Source organism: Aythya marila (genome assembly GCF_965140915.1).
Source record: "Aythya marila genome assembly, chromosome: 1".
In the NCBI taxonomy this organism is placed as follows: domain Eukaryota; kingdom Metazoa; phylum Chordata; class Aves; order Anseriformes; family Anatidae; genus Aythya; species Aythya marila.
Window position 1 is genome coordinate 132,496,575 of NC_139042.1, and position 18,204 is coordinate 132,514,778.

General features: G+C 37.7%; 1 protein-coding gene across 10 annotated transcripts in view; it reads right to left on the minus strand.

Moving 5' to 3' along the window:
• SCUBE1 (signal peptide, CUB domain and EGF like domain containing 1) overlaps positions 1 to 18,204 on the minus strand; it is a 281,424-nt gene that overhangs the window by 8,444 nt on the left and 254,776 nt on the right. For 6 of the 10 annotated variants that reach the window (XM_082751775.1, XM_082751767.1, XM_082751773.1 and 3 more), the window contains 10 exons: positions 17,492 to 17,611; positions 15,847 to 15,939; positions 14,226 to 14,342; positions 12,066 to 12,224; positions 10,707 to 10,910; positions 9,134 to 9,295; positions 5,792 to 5,959; positions 4,757 to 4,918; positions 3,109 to 3,306; positions 72 to 224 (listed from right to left, as the gene is read on the minus strand). In XM_082751775.1, the coding sequence (XP_082607901.1) occupies positions 72 to 224; positions 3,109 to 3,306; positions 4,757 to 4,918; positions 5,792 to 5,959; positions 9,134 to 9,295; positions 10,707 to 10,910; positions 12,066 to 12,224; positions 14,226 to 14,342; positions 15,847 to 15,939; positions 17,492 to 17,611 (1,536 nt within the window). The remainder of the gene's footprint in view (positions 1 to 71; positions 225 to 3,108; positions 3,307 to 4,756; positions 4,919 to 5,791; positions 5,960 to 9,133; positions 9,296 to 10,706; positions 10,911 to 12,065; positions 12,225 to 14,225; positions 14,343 to 15,846; positions 15,940 to 17,491; positions 17,612 to 18,204) is intronic. The other 4 variants (XM_082751770.1, XM_082751768.1, XM_082751771.1 and 1 more) reach the window with 3 other exon arrangements.

An 18,204-nucleotide genomic window follows, 5' to 3' on the forward strand; every position in this document is an offset into this window, starting at 1 on the left:
AGAGATTATCTAAAGGACAGTTTTGTGCAATTCAGATACAACAGAAAGATGGAAAACAATCCCACTCTCACCATCGTAAGTGACATAGGGGACTTGAAATCCTTTGCCACTGTTTCCTTCATTTGACTTGAACTGAATCCATAGCTTCCTTGATCTTGAAGTAAATGCAATAGGTCTCTCATAAGTCTGACATGTTTCATAAGTAGTAATTGAAGTAGGAGAAGCTAGGAAAGATTAAATAAATAAATGTTCTTTATAAAATAACTTTTTGCACCCTTCCTGATCTTGATGTCAAATTAACAAAACATTGTGGTTTACATATTCCCAAGAGCAGAAATGTTTATGATAGAAGGCACATACTCTTTATCTATTTATGAGAGGAAGGAGGTTTTCCCACAAAGGTAATGGAAATCCTTCCCTCTGTCCCAAGACAAGATGCTTACGTAGACAGCAAGGTGTACCGGATTGTTTTTGATATTTGCAAAATTACTATCAATATTACTCACTCTGTATACTATCGGCCTCAGATACACCAGAACAAGTCAGCTGCACCCCAGGCAGATGTGGTGACCAGCTCCTAACACTTCCAGTATGGGGAGTTAACCCGATAGTAACAAACAATTACTGCCTGCAGAAGAGTTAATGTGCCTATGCCCAGGCCTGTGCTGCATGTGCTGTGTGGCCTTTGGGCCTGTACTGTGCTGCACAAACCCCGTAGCTGCAGGATCACCTCAGCCAGTGCCAGGTAGTAAGAGAAGCCTGCATGCAGCTCCCAATGGGCACTTGTGACAATGCCTCCTGCCTGTCCTTGCCTTTATCTAGCAGTGCAGCAACAAGTTTTCATGAGAACATTGTTTTTGTTTGACAGTGGAAATTATGATAGAGTTGTTTTCTTGTAAGAAAACTCCATAATAGCTTGAATAGCCAAAAGGGGAAAGTCTCTTCTGCACACAGAGTCTGCCCAGCACGCTGCATATGGATCAGAGGTTGATGTAGCACTTGATGCTACACTGCCTATGGTTCCCACCATTTAGAGATTATCTATACTATTCTATCCTTATAGTGCTAGTTCTAATTAATAGCATTTTAAGTAATATCTTACAGAGACTAAGTGCCTTTATCATAATGAACAAAGACATCTGTCTATAAATCTGCAAAGAAAATATCATTTATCTATACTGAAATAAAGCTGACAGTTTGGGAACCAGGAAAAGAAAATTCCACTCCATAGCCAGAGGATAATTAGGGAAAATAACAAGCCTAATCTAAAACCTAAACTTGCTAAGGCTGACAGCTTTCATCGGTATTAGCAAAAAGAGACCTTTTCAACTGAATGGAATTTGGATAAGATCTCGGATGAATTCTGGAGTAAAGATTATACTAATCTGAGGTTAAACTTCAATATTTATAAAGAAGTCTTAAGGATGTAACTATTACAATGTCCAAAGACAAACAGTCTTTGCCAGACAGAAGATGGAAATTCTATTTTTCTTAAAGATTTGTAGAGATTTTGAAGTGTTATTTCTGTCCAGGTACAGAAAAGGCCAATATCCAACCAACTTATCCTAACAACACTAGATCTACCTATAGTATTGCCCTGCAACATACCTGTACAGTGAGTGTTTTTAATGTGTTCCAGACTAGCGTGAATTAATTTTTAGAAGTTATTTCTTACTATACAAAAGTGGCAGAGTTAAGGTGATATAGCAAGGCTAACAGCTGAATAAACTCCACAACCCTGCTCACTTTTCATTTGTTTTGCCCATGTAACTTGGGCTGAACACATTCACAGTGTGCTGGAGGACTGTGCTCATGGCTTTTACCTGATCTGTGCAAACAGTTCCACAGAGCTGGAGCCTGCCTCAGACCACTTCTGCCTGTGTGTGTGTAAGTGATGTGACTGGGTCATGAGTGGGCTAGAGAGAGGCCTACTTTAACATAACCATACAGGAGAGAACGTGCTATATTATACACACATAATATTGCGGTTAAATCCATTCTTACAGTGCAAGTAAGTGGATCCATTGCTCTGGAACTGCAATCAGTTTTTCAACAGTAATGTTAGCAGCTGATCTTCCATGAACTGTGATAAATATTTGTAAGGGCTACTTTAACAATGCTAAACATACAGTGATTTCAAATCACAGCTCTGAAAAACTCTCATTTTCTAGCGTTGATACTGTGGCACTGTTATTGGTTCTCAAGCAGAAGCCAAACTTTTCACTCATCTGCCTTGCTTTAGACACTGTTGGAACTACAATTCAGGATTAGAAGAACAACTAATTTGTTCTGCTACGATGTTTTGCTTTTTAAAAACTGCTCTAGACAGAAGTAATTTCCTCCCATCTGTAGTGAGCAGGTTTCTCCTTGTACTAATCTGATATACAGAGCTCTCAACAGAAGCCCTCAAGGACAAAAGTCATGAAAATTGTTTTAGCAAGTGAAATATGCTGTTTTATCAAGTAAAATATGCTGTTTTAAACAAAGCTGCATATAAGCAATTGCCTTTCAGGTTTGGTGCATCTTGGAAATTTAACATTAAATCACCAAAAGCTGGATGCCTGCACTAAACTGCAGTATAAATGCATCTCAATAGTGTCTTAACTTCAGAAGTAGTTGAATTAGCTTTGTAATCAAAGACAGAACACAATATCCACTCCACACAGAACTGGGAAAACTGTATTTCTTGAAGGTGTCAGATGTACCAAACCTATGTCACTGCACAGACACAGCAATAACCACAGCACTTACATATACTCACAAAGGATAACTAAGAGCATAATTTATAGAGATGACGGGAAATTTCTTTTCTAATATAACACAGTATAGCTGTGTTGACTTTTAGATTGGTGGTGATTTATCCCACATGATAATTGGGCCAGAGAGAAGCCCATTAACTGCTTTGTGATTCAGCCAAAACACTTGAATAATTAATACCACTGTGTTAACTGTTATTAGTACAGCTTTCTGTTTTAACATGCTGTGCCAGTTCATTCAACAGTCCTTTCAGAAACACTGGGAAGATGAAGACAGTTATCCCTTCAAGACAAACTTTCCACTCAGTCTGTTTACAATAAATATTTATGTTGCCCGTATCTGGCAACTTACCACTTTTTCTCATTACTAAAACATCACCACATTCATCTTCAATTGGAAGAAATATCTCAGGTACTACGATGAGTATTCTTCTCTTTGGGGGTGGATTTATATTCCAAATGCATTCAACATTAGCTGGGTAGTCTCCAGGATAGTTGGGCGATTCAATATAGCCAGTATAATCACCAAGTTCTCCTCCGCAGTGCTGGTCTGCGCAGAAACATAAATCAGTATTTGCATTAACTGATTAGCTAATTTGAGGTGTTTTTCTAGATCTGTCAAGAGCAAGTCTAAACTCCTCCCTGTGGCTTTTAGAAATGGATACATTCTTCAGCTGCCTCTGTGCGTTTGGCATGGAAAGCCTTTAAAGAAATGCTCAATCTGCAGGACTGCTTCAACTGATTCATAAAACCTTGACCTCCAGTGTGTAAAATAATTTAAATCTTCACTGTTTTGACATTTGATTAAGAAACCAATGCAGGTAAGTAAACATGATCCCATTGTGGAGGTACAGTTGTTACGAGTGAGATCATGCTGACATGAAGTTCTGACTGAACTTCACATGCTTTTTAACCTGATTTAGCTGAATGAGCATGATGATTCTAATAGGTAACCTTGATTACAGATTTACCTTGCTTTATTTTAGCTAGTTACTAAAGAGTCCCATTTGGCAGATCAGTTTTGCATTCTGAGCTTTCAAAATTCCTATTGAATTTGCCGCAAAAGTGTGATTCACCAAGTTACTTAAGCTTGACCTTTCCAGGCCGCCACATCTACATAAAACTAAATAAATGTTTAAATATTTTTCTTAATCCAAGCCTCAAAAATTCTGCAAGGTCAGAAGCTGGCTTGAAAACAGAAAATATCTAAGCCAACAAAGTGACTGTGGATGTGTTTGCTTTACTGGAAATTAGCAAATTTCTTCAAATTTCTTCTTATTACCTATTTTTTTAATCAAATTACATTAGAAGTGATAAAAAGCTTCATAGGTATACAGCACATAATCAGAACAAAAACTTATGGTAGTGTTGCATATGAATATTTAATTTAGGTGACATTACCTAATTATTATATTGAGGTTCTCTTAAATTAGCATGGTAGGCATGAAAATAAAATGCTCGCCTAAAAGAATCAGTCATTCACAAAAAATCAAATAAAATTGCACTGGAAACCTCGGAGATACTTAAAATGATAACTGAAGATAGAAGGCTGACTATTGCAAAAAAAGCCTACAAGAAGATTTCACTGTCACAAGCAATTATCTGGCATTTACAAAAGTATGCATGACTGTACCTCCTATTATTTTATAATGATTAGTAGCAGTTACTCTGATAGAAGACATTGTGCTCTACAGAGTCACAGAGCATATACACATAACTGCAAAACTTATGGGACCTGGGAATATGAGAGCTCAATAGTTGTAACTCACAGAGGGCACTCTACAAAATTACATTAATGCTAAAACAATTATATGTGTCAAGTGATACATTTCCAGGTTTTGTTCTCATTGCTTTCACAATTTTTACTGTTCCAAATGTCAGTAGGTATATGCTCTCTGAGAAATACAGAACTGGATTCCAGACTGACAGATGGGACCTTCAAGCTGTTGTTCAGATCCACAGAAATGTGTCACCTCACAATTAATACATATGCAACTTACTTTTGCAATGTGTAACATTAGTGGAGCCATCAAAATCTGTACTTGTGTTCCCAGGGCAGGTGATGCAGTAATTTTGGCCAAACTCGGGTTGGTATGTTCCTACAGGGCATCGGATACATCTGTGTGTTGTGGAGTTGTAGTAGTGTCCAGGAGAACAATGAACTGCAAAGTATGAGACATATTATTTTCAGAAAGTAACAATCTTCAGTGCAGACAGCTTCCTTCTACCCTGGACATACTGCATGATTCCATACTGAAATATACTTACTAGGCCATAAAAGGCAAAAAAGACATCAGCTCACTCTATTTCTAATTACAAAGGACCTTCTAACTAGAATCCTGTTCTGAAGACTACAGCTAAATCTTCATGAACTAGTAACGCATGCTACATATGTCTTCCACTGTATTTAATACAGTGGTTTCTAATGAGTATATAACAAATGGAAGCTGATACATATTGCCTCAATGACAAAAATGTCTTTCACAATAGCAAGAGAGAAGTTTCCATTATGTATGTTTGCCAGGATCAGCATGTAATTCAAATAACTAAGCCAAAGTACATTTAGGCAGATTCCTTCTTCACTATTTGCACTGGAGGCTGTCATCATTGTGCACACATGTTGCATACTTACAGTTTGTGTCCAGCCCATTTGTAAAGAACTCTCAACTTCATATAATTTCTATAGTGTTTAGTTTTTCTAATTTGGTAAATAAAAATAGGCAACATGGGAAGACCAAAGCATTCTGATGCAAGTTGATTTCTTGCCATGCAGTGATGCTGATTTACTTTCCAGTTGCAGTGCTGACGCAATATGTGCCTGTGGTAAATTCCAAAGAATACCATAAAGCCAGCTCAGTCTCCACAATCCCAGGAGATCATGCCTAAATTTACAGATTTCTTGATTTAATCACACAGAGTGTTGCTACATGCAATGACTATGTTTGTTTTGGAGACTCAAAGTCCCTTCATACTGAAACTTACAAACAAAAGGGCAAGCAGCAGGAAAATGAATCATAGAAAGATTTGAAATTCACCTTTGGTTTCACAGTCTTGAAAGGAAACAGCACCTTCATACTTGGTAACCAGCCCTCCACCACAAGGAAAGCAGAGGGTCCTTCCTGGTTCAGGCTGATACGTACCAAGAGGACAGATTCTACAAGGTTTAAAACCATCTGAAGAATAGTGTCCAGGAGAACACTGCCCTAGAAATTGAAAATGATCATCTGTATTAGTGAGACTACTTTTCTGGACAAAGTATAAATACAGTTCATAGTTAGCAACGTTTTCTTTTCCCTAAAAATGTATCATCAAGACAGCTGCAGATCAAATGTTAATCTTACCTACTGAGTTTGTATTGCTCCTGTAATTGCTTCTTAAAAACAGGGCCAGGAAATAGAATTATTCTTTTAATAAACTCTTTGCTTTTTTTTTTTCCTTGTTGTTGTTGTTTGTTTGTTTTATTATCATTTACTTATTAATAAGGGCTCTATTAAGATGTTGATACTTTGCACTTGCACAGACTCTTTCATCTGAGAATTTTCAAAGTGCTCTGTAGGAAAAAAATGAATCTTTGCATCATAATTATGACCAAGTCATTGTTTTTTATATCTCTATGTTATAGATATGGAAATAGTACATCATGGCATTTGCCAAACTGGATGGGAACAGTCTGGAAACTTGCCTGTGAGAATAGCTGACACCAGTAGCTTTTTAGTTAGCTGTGAAAACTATTGTTTCTCAGAAGCTCTTCTGCCAGAAAATGTCAGTTTATGAAAAGCAAGGCACTTTGTGGAGGTACCTACTGACAGCTACAAGGTAGTTTCAAAACTTGCTCTCCGGGCAATTTCTGATAGGTGTTTCTTTGGCTTGGTTCTTGCTAGCTTGAGTAGTTTACTCCTCGACAACATACCTGTGAATCAGGATGTCAAGTTTTTCAGGATGATGGCATTAGTACATATCTTTACACCACCCCAGCCTGGGAGATAAGTATGTTGAGATGTGTTAGGTGTTTCCTGAGGTTGCCTAATGATGATACTTTATAATTTAACTTCCCTAAGAACTGAACAGCAAACGGAAACAACTGACCAGAAGGTTTTGAGAGCCCTGGGTGGGGTTGGGGTCTCTTACCAACCCTGACACTGGGAAATGTTGAGGACCTGCAGCATCTTGGGTAATTGGTGCTCAGGATGAACAAGAACTCCTGAGCAAATGTAAAGTTCAAGTTCTGTCCCCACAAAAGTCAAACTTATGTTCAACAGTGGGACCAGGATCTCTGGGGTTTAGTTTCACGCCCATTCCAGCTGGCTTGGAATATGACTGTACCAGTTGGCTGCTGTGACACAGACCTCTGAGACATGTTATAAGATTGCTAATTTGAAGGCAATTCTGCTATTCTTTTTGTAGCAAAACTGATGGACCTGGTCTAGTCCAAGTGGTCACTGGACTTTAACATGAAGGCAGTTAATGAAGAATGGTTATGGATCTGGATTTCAGTGATTTCAGTGTGAAAATTAAGAACTTGTGAAATGTGGCTTACAGACATCCTTTTAAAGAGAAGGTGTTTAATACTGCTAAATACCTGCTGCTTTCAGCACTAATATGTCTCAGTCCTTACCTGGAGATGTATATAGAAATGAGCTAAGTTGTTTCCTTCATGCCTTTTGTATTGCAATTGCCTACAAAATGTATCTGATCTGTTTTCTGTGAAAAATGCTCCAAATGAACAGCTTCCTAATCAAGTTTTGGGCTTCTGTCTACACAGATCACATTTAGGTTAGGTATCAAACCATCTTTTTCACTTGCAGCTACAACAGGGTTCTATTACAGCCACTTAAAGTCTCTTACAAGCTTGCATGTGCTTCACCTGTAGATGAGGATTTCAGTCATAGGCTATTTGTTACTACAAAGGCTTTACTGCTCCAGAAGAGACAAGAAAACACTATTAATTACAGGTGGTGAGGTTTCTAACAATGACAATGTTCATCAAAACAAATTATTTCATTATATATACTGAAACATTTTATACTGTTGATAAAATCTTTAACAGGGAGATTCATGAAGTCCAAAGGATATCCTCTTGCAACTTTCAGAGAAAGAGAAAATGGGACAGTTGATCAGAGAAAAAGACCTATGATCTGACAACAAATATTTTGAGACAAATCCACTCTGAAAAAAATAACCAGAAAGCTTTCTTTCTGTTGTGCAGAACAAAAATTTAAATGCAAGCCTTGCCAATTGTGACGCAAAACAGTCTTTTCCTGCTAGTTGTTGCACTGCTCTGGTTAGTATACTATATCAAACATTTCTAAACTCAGACTGTATTTTGTTAATCTATTCTTGTTGGATTTTGGCTAAGTAAAGTCAACATAATTAAGATGCATGGGCATTTCAAGATTTTTCCAGTGATAGTTCCTTCATGCAGGGTATCAGGAAAATCTACCATATGTTTGGCTTGAGACACTAGAGTTTTTATTCAGTGGATGGGGAAAATGGCTATTTCTCAAGTGTCATTCATTGTGCATTCACCCTAGATATCCTTGAAACAAGCATTAATGTAAATTACATGAATGAGTTTTAAAGTTAGAACTTGCAAAGCAGATAGGAAGATTTCTTTCAAAGTCAAATAATATATCTGCTATAAACTAGATTTTGCTCATCTGTAGTGAAATAAGGTAGAGAAAATAATTAACAGGGATGTGTTAAAAACACACATATTTATACTGATCAAGTTACAGTAGCAGCATTTACAATACAAACTGAATATCACAGCTCCTTTCTGAAACCAGGGATTATCATCATTAAAATCTAATCTATATATCATGAAGTTGAGTCAGAGATGCTACGTCACTTGCCAAGAGCTACACTGAATTTATGCAGCATTGAAACTTGTAGTCATTAGCTTTAAGCCCAGGTACAGATCCTTGCAGCACACTATCTCAAAATTGTGATTGCTGCCAATTAGACTGGGTAAACTACATCCCATGCAAAACATTAAATCAGGAGGTTCATTAAACTTGCCAATAACAGCCCAAAGTAATCTATCCCTTTGGCTCACACTATACCTGATGAGTCCTTACAAGTCGAGGTATGTCTGTCCAGATTCCATACCTGACTTGAAGCAAGGCAGTTTTCTTGGCTTGTTCATTTCCATACCATAACTCACATTGTAGCAGCAGGTCCCATCTTCGTGTTGGCAATGCCAGCATGTCAGCAGATGGAACAAGCCAAAACATTTTGTGTATTGCTTGTAAGAGGACAGAGATATCTTCTGTTACCTTTACAAGACAGAAATGTGGAAGGCTCTCCCTTCTTTTAGCCTCCATGCCTCACAGGCTGTGTGGCAACACCTAATCCTCTTATAACCAAATTAAACTTGCCTCCACATTCTGACACATTCCGGGCGCCCGCTACTCCCTGTCCATCGTTACTTGGGCAAGGCTCACAGGTAAGTTGACCTTCTGTGTCTTGGTATGTTCCTGGTGAGCAAGGAATGCACTGATTATGTTCTCCGCTATAAAAGGTGCCCATGCTGCAGGTAACTGAGAAAAGAAAAGGGGAATCTGCATAAGGACTTTAATTTTGATCATATCATTTGCCTTTACTGCAAACATTTAGAGAAGATGAGTCTCTTTGGCCTCGGTATTATTAGTGGCACTTTTGCGTATGTTAGGCAGGATCCTTACCCGCTATAAACAGGCCAATCTAGGATCTGTGGTCTAGCTCAATTTATATCAGTGCAAGGTCCTTCTATTGCTTAAGCTATCAAATGATGTTGTTCTATGCTGAAGCGCTATCAGACATATGTTGTTAATAAAGCTGATGCAGTCTGAAAATAGTATACTGTAGTTAAATTAAGACAGAGTTTTATAATGTATGGGAAATTATGTGATTTTTTTTTGTTTATACTAGGTATATTTATGTATTGGTTTTATGGAAGAAGATAACAGAAAAATTTGTCTCCTGTAATCAGTTCTAGAGATTACTCTGAGGGCACTGTATCCCATGTAATATTTTCTTTCTTGACACTCAAATAGCCCAATTAGTAGGCATTATATATGTATGTATGTATGTATATATATATATATATATATGAATCCACATACTCTTCTTATGGCAACAGGACACATAATTGTATTAAATGTTTTTCTCTGCTTGATATAGGTAATTAAAATGTATGGGTTTGTAGACACTAACACCAACAGTCTTTCAATAATAGCTTCTAAGTTCCAGCATGATGAAAATAGCCTCTGAAACAATTCATTAGAGGTACCTATCAAATCTGCATTTAACTCCTCCTTTTTGCTTGTAAATGACTTGGTGCCTGAAAGCAGCTGGAAAAACAGATATGCTGATTTTGAAAATATGATTCTAAGCAATTAAAAAGATTGTGCTGCTGGGAGTTATCATTAATAGTTTTTTGTTAGCACCTTGGCTCTAGAGCCTGGTAACCTGGGAAAAAGCTTAAAGAAATTAGGTATTTTACAAAAAGTTAAACAGATTTTTATAGATATTTTTTTAATTGGATTTCTTGAGTGTTAAACATAAATATATCCATGGGTCATAGATTGTCAGGTCAGGTGATGATGAGAGAGACAATACCAAACTAAACACACAGCACCTAGGCAAACATAATTTTATAGTTTTACAGAACTGTATTTTCATTAGATGCTGGGAGCAAGTGGGAAATAATTACCAAGAGAGGCTTGTGGCAGGCCTTGATATATATCAACTGACAGTGTATGTATGTACATGCTTATTTTGTTTTCCTGCAATCATTTAATGAATTCTCCTCTGATACCTTAAGAACCTCAATGATCTATGGACATACACCAAGTAGTATTAATCTAAATCATCTGTTATCTCATATTTCCTGCCTGACTCGCTAGGAACAAATTAATTTGGGGTTGCTTGTTTTTTGGGGAATGGCTGAACAGAGCTGTTGTGACTTACCACATTTTCCATCCTGCAGCACTTGCCCTGTACTGCAAGCTTCGTGCCCTTCAGTAGCTTTAGCTGGCTTCTGAGCCACTTCATATTCTGTCCCAGAAAACTGAATGTAAAATTGCTGTTTATTAATAGATTTCCTCAATGTTTTGATTGCAGTTTGCAGCTTCTGCTCCATCCTTTTCCGAACACAGTCAATGTTACAGGTGTCTAGATGGGAAATGATAAGAAAACTAGAAGCAATTGAGATTCATGCTTAAAAAGAGGAGCTTAACAAAAACCTTAGCCTACATTGTACCATGACACCTCTGTTTGCTTCATTGTCTTTTCCACATTAACTGTAGAAGCAGATCACTGTATTCAAAATCAGGCCTTTTACAGGGGATATCAAGTAGTACACTGTGATCTATAAAACTGAGCTTCTTGGCCTGTAAGTGTACACTGAGTGCTGATCTTCTCTCCATCATTAAGAAATTTGGTTATACTGAGTGCACAAGGGAGAGGAGAGGGCTACAGAAGTCACCAGTCTAACCAGCATAATCAAGCTGGCACTGTGTGACAATGCTGCGCTGTGCTGTACTGAGCAGCAGTGACCGGTGCTTTGTGCACTGTTACAGGAATGGTGCATTTCCCACTGTGTTGTATTTCCAGATATGTGTTCCAGTTGACATCACTATTATTTCTGAATTTTCTCAGCCAATCCTTTACTCAGTTGATTAGGAATTCTCCCCACTTCCCTGACTAAAATATGTACGTGACACAAAGAAAGGTACTTTCTGGCACAGTAACTTTGAACCACTTGGCTAGCAAGATACCCCTCAGAGGTTAAGAAACCTGCCTTTGAGTACTGGCATGTTTATAGAATTCAACCCACATTTTCTTTGGCTGGATTTTATGGCATAATATTTCACCTCATGAATAACTTGAAGCAATTATTTTTCTTCCTGAAGTTTGTTATGAAAACATGAATTTACCAAATGTGTAGTAAAAATGTTTGATTCCCAACAACTTACATTTTGGAGGATATTTTTAGTGTCAGCATTACAAAACTTCTAGTTAATCTTTACATTCTCTGTGCATCAATTAACACTTCTGTTGCCTGAAGAAATCACAGTAAATTGAAATACAAAACTTAACTCCAGGCTTCGAGGGACTTTTGCTGCAATCTTTGCTCCTTTATTCTATAATTTCATACCTGACTCCTTTCAATTAAATGTTGGAAACTGAGTTTGGAAAAGCTGTTGAATGAGGCTTGTATTAAAAGTTTTGCATGGCAGCTGGATGAAGATTCAAAATCAAAAAGATTCTAACATGCAGAGGAACTGAATTATGGTTTCTCTCCTTAGACAGAGGTCTTTCACAAACCTGAGACTTCTTCCGACTTCATCTCCACTTCAAACTCTGCAGTGATATGGGACACTTCTTTTGATGGTGACTTGCGGCCCCGGCGCTTTTTCTTGGAGGAATCACACTTGAGATTCACAAATGTCACATGGCAGTTGTCTGTACAAGGGAATTGACCTCCTTTGTGTGAGAGAAGCAACACAGAAAAGAAATCGAGTAGCAAAGTAGCAAGTGACAGTCTAATAAGCAGTATCTCAGCTGGATTATCATGGTTTCATAACATTTCACATGCAGTTAGACGCCTTTGCTGTGCAATTTTTGGTTTGCTCATTTTGCTGGTGACTGCAGGAGGCAAAAGTATAGTGTAGTAGTGCTCAGCTGTGTAGTAGTAACTTTAATTTTGTCTTTTTTTCTGTGCAAGGATTAGGAAGTTCTTTACGGAGAGTAGTTAAAATCAGTTATATACAGTCATTGTATGCTTAAACCAAGCAAGAGAGTAAGTTTTCATACATTCATGAGAGCAGCAGGCCTGAGACTAGACCATAGCAAGCATGGGCATCAAGAAACAATTGTGACAGCTTTTTCAGCAATGAAAATCACCAGATATCAAAAGGCTTGAAAACCTTTTGATTAGGAGGATTTGAAAATATATTAAAAGGTTTGAACAGAATGATAAGTCACAAGCCAGAGGAACTTAATGCATTCTTCAGTTATGTGTTACTGACAAGAACAAAGGCCACAGTCCATCGAGACACAATCATGTAAGGATCCTTTCCCTATATAAATAAGTTTATGTGAAAAACATCCTTTTTGATAAGTGATATTTGGAATATATTTGGAATTTTGATAAATTCCAACTCAGGGAGAAACTTCTAGCCCCAAACCACCAGAAGGATTGCATTTTGAGTGTGCAGATTTATGACATAATCTGTTAGACCCAGAAGTTCAGGCATGTAACAGATACACAGCAAAGAGAGCAAAGGACAAGGAAATGCATCCAAGAAGTGTATTCCTATAGTGATGGTATGGACAAAAAAAAAAAAAAGATAATCTATAACTTTAAAAATGAGTCCAATAGCCACATGTTATTAGAAGACAATACATAACAACAAGGTAAGCATCTTAAGAAGTGAGACTTGCTTCAAGCAAATACTTGGAAAATTAGGAAACTAGAAAGATAAATGTTTAGATTGCATGATAAAGATAAAATACATGTCTAAATTAAAAAAAATAAAATCTTTAAGCCATTAACATTTTTTGGGCTACCTATTTTTACTCTTATCTGTTCATGATTCATACAACTTCTTACTAGCAAAAGTGATATGACAGATTCACAAGAGAGAATGTGTCACCACTAGACATTTTCTGTAAGCTGATAAGCTCTTCTAAGTAACAATATGAGCTGTTTCAGTTATACTGATGTTGTGTAATAAAATCCAGAAAATTCCAAGTTAATATTATATTTAAATGAAATTAAAATATTTTAACTGCTGTGGAAATGTGCAGCAAAAATACCAAGATACCAATACCAATCACTTAATTTCCTCTATTATATATCAAAATAAATGTCATGATGATCTGTCAAAAATGTATCAGTTTTATAATCCTTTTTAACTTTAAAAGTGAAGTTAAAAACTAGTAATAATAAAGATTTAAAAATAAATTTTCAAACAGCACAACTACTCACTCCAATATCACAAGTGGTCTAAGGCTGTGTAACATCAGATTTTGATTATAACTTTGCTGCATAGGAGTTGTCTTGCTTATGCAATGAGATATTAATCCAGCACAAAGCAAATAATAGCTTTCACTAGTGTATTTTTTTTAATAAACCTAACTTGGAAAAAATAAACTGAAAATATTTCATGCAAGTTGGTCATAACTTTTTGTGTCAAGATTTTTCTTTTTCATCTTTACAAATGCCAGAAAAAGAATCAGCTTAATTCCAAATTTGTATAGTTTTTGATGAAGACCTTTCAAAGCAACTGGTGACATTTCAGCACTGCCAGATCCAGGTCCAAACCCATGATACTGTTCAGCTAAAGCGTGAAACTTGACTTGATCTTAAATTCAGAAAGTATTACTTTTTTCTGTCTGCAGTGTGAAATCAAATTACATGAACAAGCAAACAAACAAGCAAAAAATGAGAATGCTGCTTATGTGCTGGAAGAAACAACATACCTAAAACAGCTTGCTTCCCAGTATCTTTTGTTTTTTCTTTGCTGCGAGGCCGTAAATGACACTTTGCATCTTTAATTTTAAAACGAGCTTTCTGCTTGATTGGAGGGGCTAAGGAATCTGTTGATGTAAAATATAAAAGCTATTGTTTGTGATGCAGATGAAACAAAATCTAAAACTTATTTTTGAAAACAGACTCAAAAGTCTTCTTGCAACATAGAAAAAAGGCAGCCACCTTGTCCAAAAGGATACATTTCCTTAAGTTTATTTTTTCCCCATAAACACTTACTCTTGAGCCCATAAAGATCAATGAATTTGCTAGTATTGCTAGTATTGCATACACTCTGCACATACCCTTCCCCTCCAGCAAACCTGCATATCTTGGTGGACTTTGGGTGAATTTGTCTCTTATTATGAGAAAAGTTAACTTTTACCATTTTTTCCTGGCTCTAACTGTGACTTCCTATGTTACTTGGCTGTAGTTCTACCCTTGTTAATGCTAGCCAGTAATAAGAATGATAGTGAAGTTATGCTGTTAACAACTGAAAACCATCCAAAGGAAATGTCTCTACTTGACCATGGTCTATGGCTTGCTAGGTTTATTCTTCAGCTTTAGATCCAAGCCAGTCATGACTTTAAAGGCTCCAAGCACGCGCTGCTTAGAAATGCAGCTGCTGCCTGACCTTCTCGCAAATGCTGTGGTGGAAAAGGCTAGGCATGACCTGTCACCTGTCTGCTGCTGTGGGCTGCCCTCTGCAGTCAGAGCAAGCGGAGGGTGGTTGCAGGTTAAGTGCCATGGTGTGGGTCTCTCCTTCCCTGGGAGGTAACCTGCCCCTGTGGCACAGGCAGACAGATCTGCTGCTCTGTTAACTCATTTCACAGCATCGTAATTCCTAATACATTCCAAATATATAAGAAATACATGGTTAGAGGACAGGCAAATTGCAGAGAAGCATAGCAAGTAATGACACAAAGTGAGCCGGGATACTATTTCATCTGCTTCTAAGTTTGCCAGACTTCAATCATTTGAGCTGAATCTTTTTATTTATTTATTTATTTTATTTTATGCTGGTTATCAGTTTTAAGACCAATTTTGAAATGTCTCTGCAAAATAATGCAGCTATTTCCGTGAACAAGATGAATGACACAGAATGTGATCATAAAATTCCCATAACCTTTTTTATCAGGAATGCCAAGAGCCTCAGTGCTTCTAAGCAAGGTCTTTGTAGCTGAGGACTGACCCCACTGCAGTCTGCTGCTGCTGCACTTGTGCTGGCCCCCTTGCATCAATTCCAATTCTGTGAAGAGCTGGCATTTTGATGTGCTTATTATTGCCTTGCTGGACTATGGAAAGTAAATTACACTAGACACTCATCTTCATTGAGTATAAATCAAACCTCCACTGCTACTATATTGACCTACAAACACGATGTGGCACTGCAGGGCAGCTAAGCACTCTCCAGCCCTAGAAGAGAGGCTGTGAAAAAGCAAGTGTGCGTGTGTTGAAACACAGGCTACCTTAAATCTGGCCTTGTGTAACTTTAGTTGTGCATCTTGCAGCTCAGGGAACTTCCGTTGCCCTTCCTCTAGAGGTCATGGCCCAGGTGAACAGGAGAGCACATACCTGCACAGCTGGGAAGGGTGGCATTGCGTTTCTGTTGAGCCTTGCCTTGCTGGACAGGAACACCACAGCTCAGCGTGTAGCTGTTCTCCGAATCTGCAAGGCACAATGCAGAGTCAACACGCATGGCAACAGCCTCACAAAACACCTGCTCCACTTGTCACTCCCAGCACTAATATACTACACTCAAGCAAACTTCTTAATATTGCTAAATAAAGAGACATTTAAAGTGCTGAACTGGCTGAAATAGCTTGCCAAAGCCTACTGCTTCAATGTTGACTAGAAATTTTGTTTCTTGCAACACAGAAACTTTACATTTCATAAACAGTTTAGCATGAGGTTAGCTGTAAATTAGATAATTCCATGGTGCACAAGTAGGAAATATTTTACTGTGTTTGTCTGTGGTACAGTCCTTGTGCTTTGATCGTCTCTGTAATTTAAAAAGTAAACCATGTACTTTAGTAATAATGTTAGCTTCAGACCAAGAGAACTTATTGGCAGAAACAAAAACAACATACTTAGAACCATAAAAGGGTTTATATACTGCACAGATAAAACTGTGTATTGATGCATACAAATTAGGTAAATGCATGGGTAATCTCTGTTAAATTGAAAATAAAGTGTGAACAGCTCTACAGCATATAATGCCAGTACTAACACGAAAAGTAGAGACAGTCTTGTGGAAAATAATCCTGTGTCAGGATGAGAACATCCATAAAAAAGTAATCTTAACCCCTAGCTCCCTTGCCCTGCAAAACTGTGTAGATGAAAATTACCTGTAGCAAATGATATAGAAAAGAGGAGGGAAAAAAAAAAAAAAAAAAAAAAAGGATGCCTGAGTTTCTATAACATTCAGCTGAACTACTGCCAAAAAAAATTATTAAAACCCAGCAACTGAAACAACTGAAGTGAAGGATTTTTCCATACAATCTCCAGAGACAGATTTAGTCATATTCATTTTGTATGAGACCGTAAGACAGCTTTTAAGCGGTTGCTAGGCCATCCATTGCTCTGCAGTGTCCCTGGATGAACTGATGGCATTTTTATACTACTGTGGTATGAGAGCTCGGGCTGCCACAGCATTAAATTGCTCAGTGTCCCAGTGCTCCTCTCCTGCCCCTGCTTCATGCTGTGCTCTGTCAGAGGAACCCATCCACTTAATGATTTGTTTCTGCTCCTGCTCAGTCACACAATTGCAGGTTATTTCAGGACATGATGCAGAGTCCACCTTTTTAAGAAGATGCCTGGATAGGCTCAGGGGTCTCTATTTACAGTGAGTAACATGATATCTAAAATTATCAGGGAAATCAACTGTTCAGTTTTTCTTCCACTTTTGACTGAGCAATTTATTTTTTTTTTCTTTTGCACCATGTTGGTTACGGTAGTTACATCTCAGTTTTTGGGGAGAATTTCATTCTTTTTTTTCCTTCAAACGACACCTCAATTAAACAACTAAGGGCCAAACCTCTAATATAACAGGCAGTCAGCTCTTGTATTTAATGTTTGGCCCAAATTTAATTTATAATGATATTTTGCTCAATTACAGTTGTTCATACCAAAAACTGAATGCACGAATCATGAATATATTAGCATAGAAAAATCATCAAGACACATCCTAGACTTAGGAGGACAAATACTCTGTACAAACCTGGAACAAAAAGAGTATTGGATGGACATGACAGGAAGCAGGTCTCTATTCCTCCTGTCTTACTACACACTAGCTGAGCATTGGGAGCAGGCTTGGCATTTGGGAGACATTTAACCATCTCTGAGGAGAAAAAAAAAAAAAAAAAAAATCAAACACTGTACAACCCAGAACCTCACACATCCACTTGTTTACAACAGTGCAGAAAGGTAGAAGTGGCAACAAAGCAAAATCACAGGTCCAGGCATTTCTGAAATAAGCGCATAACAGAGAGAAGTATGTGGGTCTTGTGCTTGGACGTAGAAATGAAACTCCTTCACATTTTTAGACCTAAACACTGGATCCAATCTTTTCTTCCAATCCTCCATTTTGGGACTCCAGATCTGTTCTGTGAAATGCAGGTGTGTCTAATTATGAGCATGATGCTGCATGCACAGTGTGATCACAGAAGTGACAGGTCCAGAAGTCCTGTCCCCCCTTTTTGGAGGCATAGCTCTGTAGTTCAGCAGGCCCACTACAACAACATAAATGGGAGTCACCCTCACAAAGGTCTATATATTCATATGACCAGTAAAAGCATTTTCTGTTTCTCACTCCAGCTCTCACAGACTTACATCTCAGTTCTATGCTTAAACTTCTAAAAGTAGAAAACTTCCCAGCCAAGCTGGGGTGAGGCAGCACATGCTGGGACTGGGGGGTATATGGCCCCACCAGTC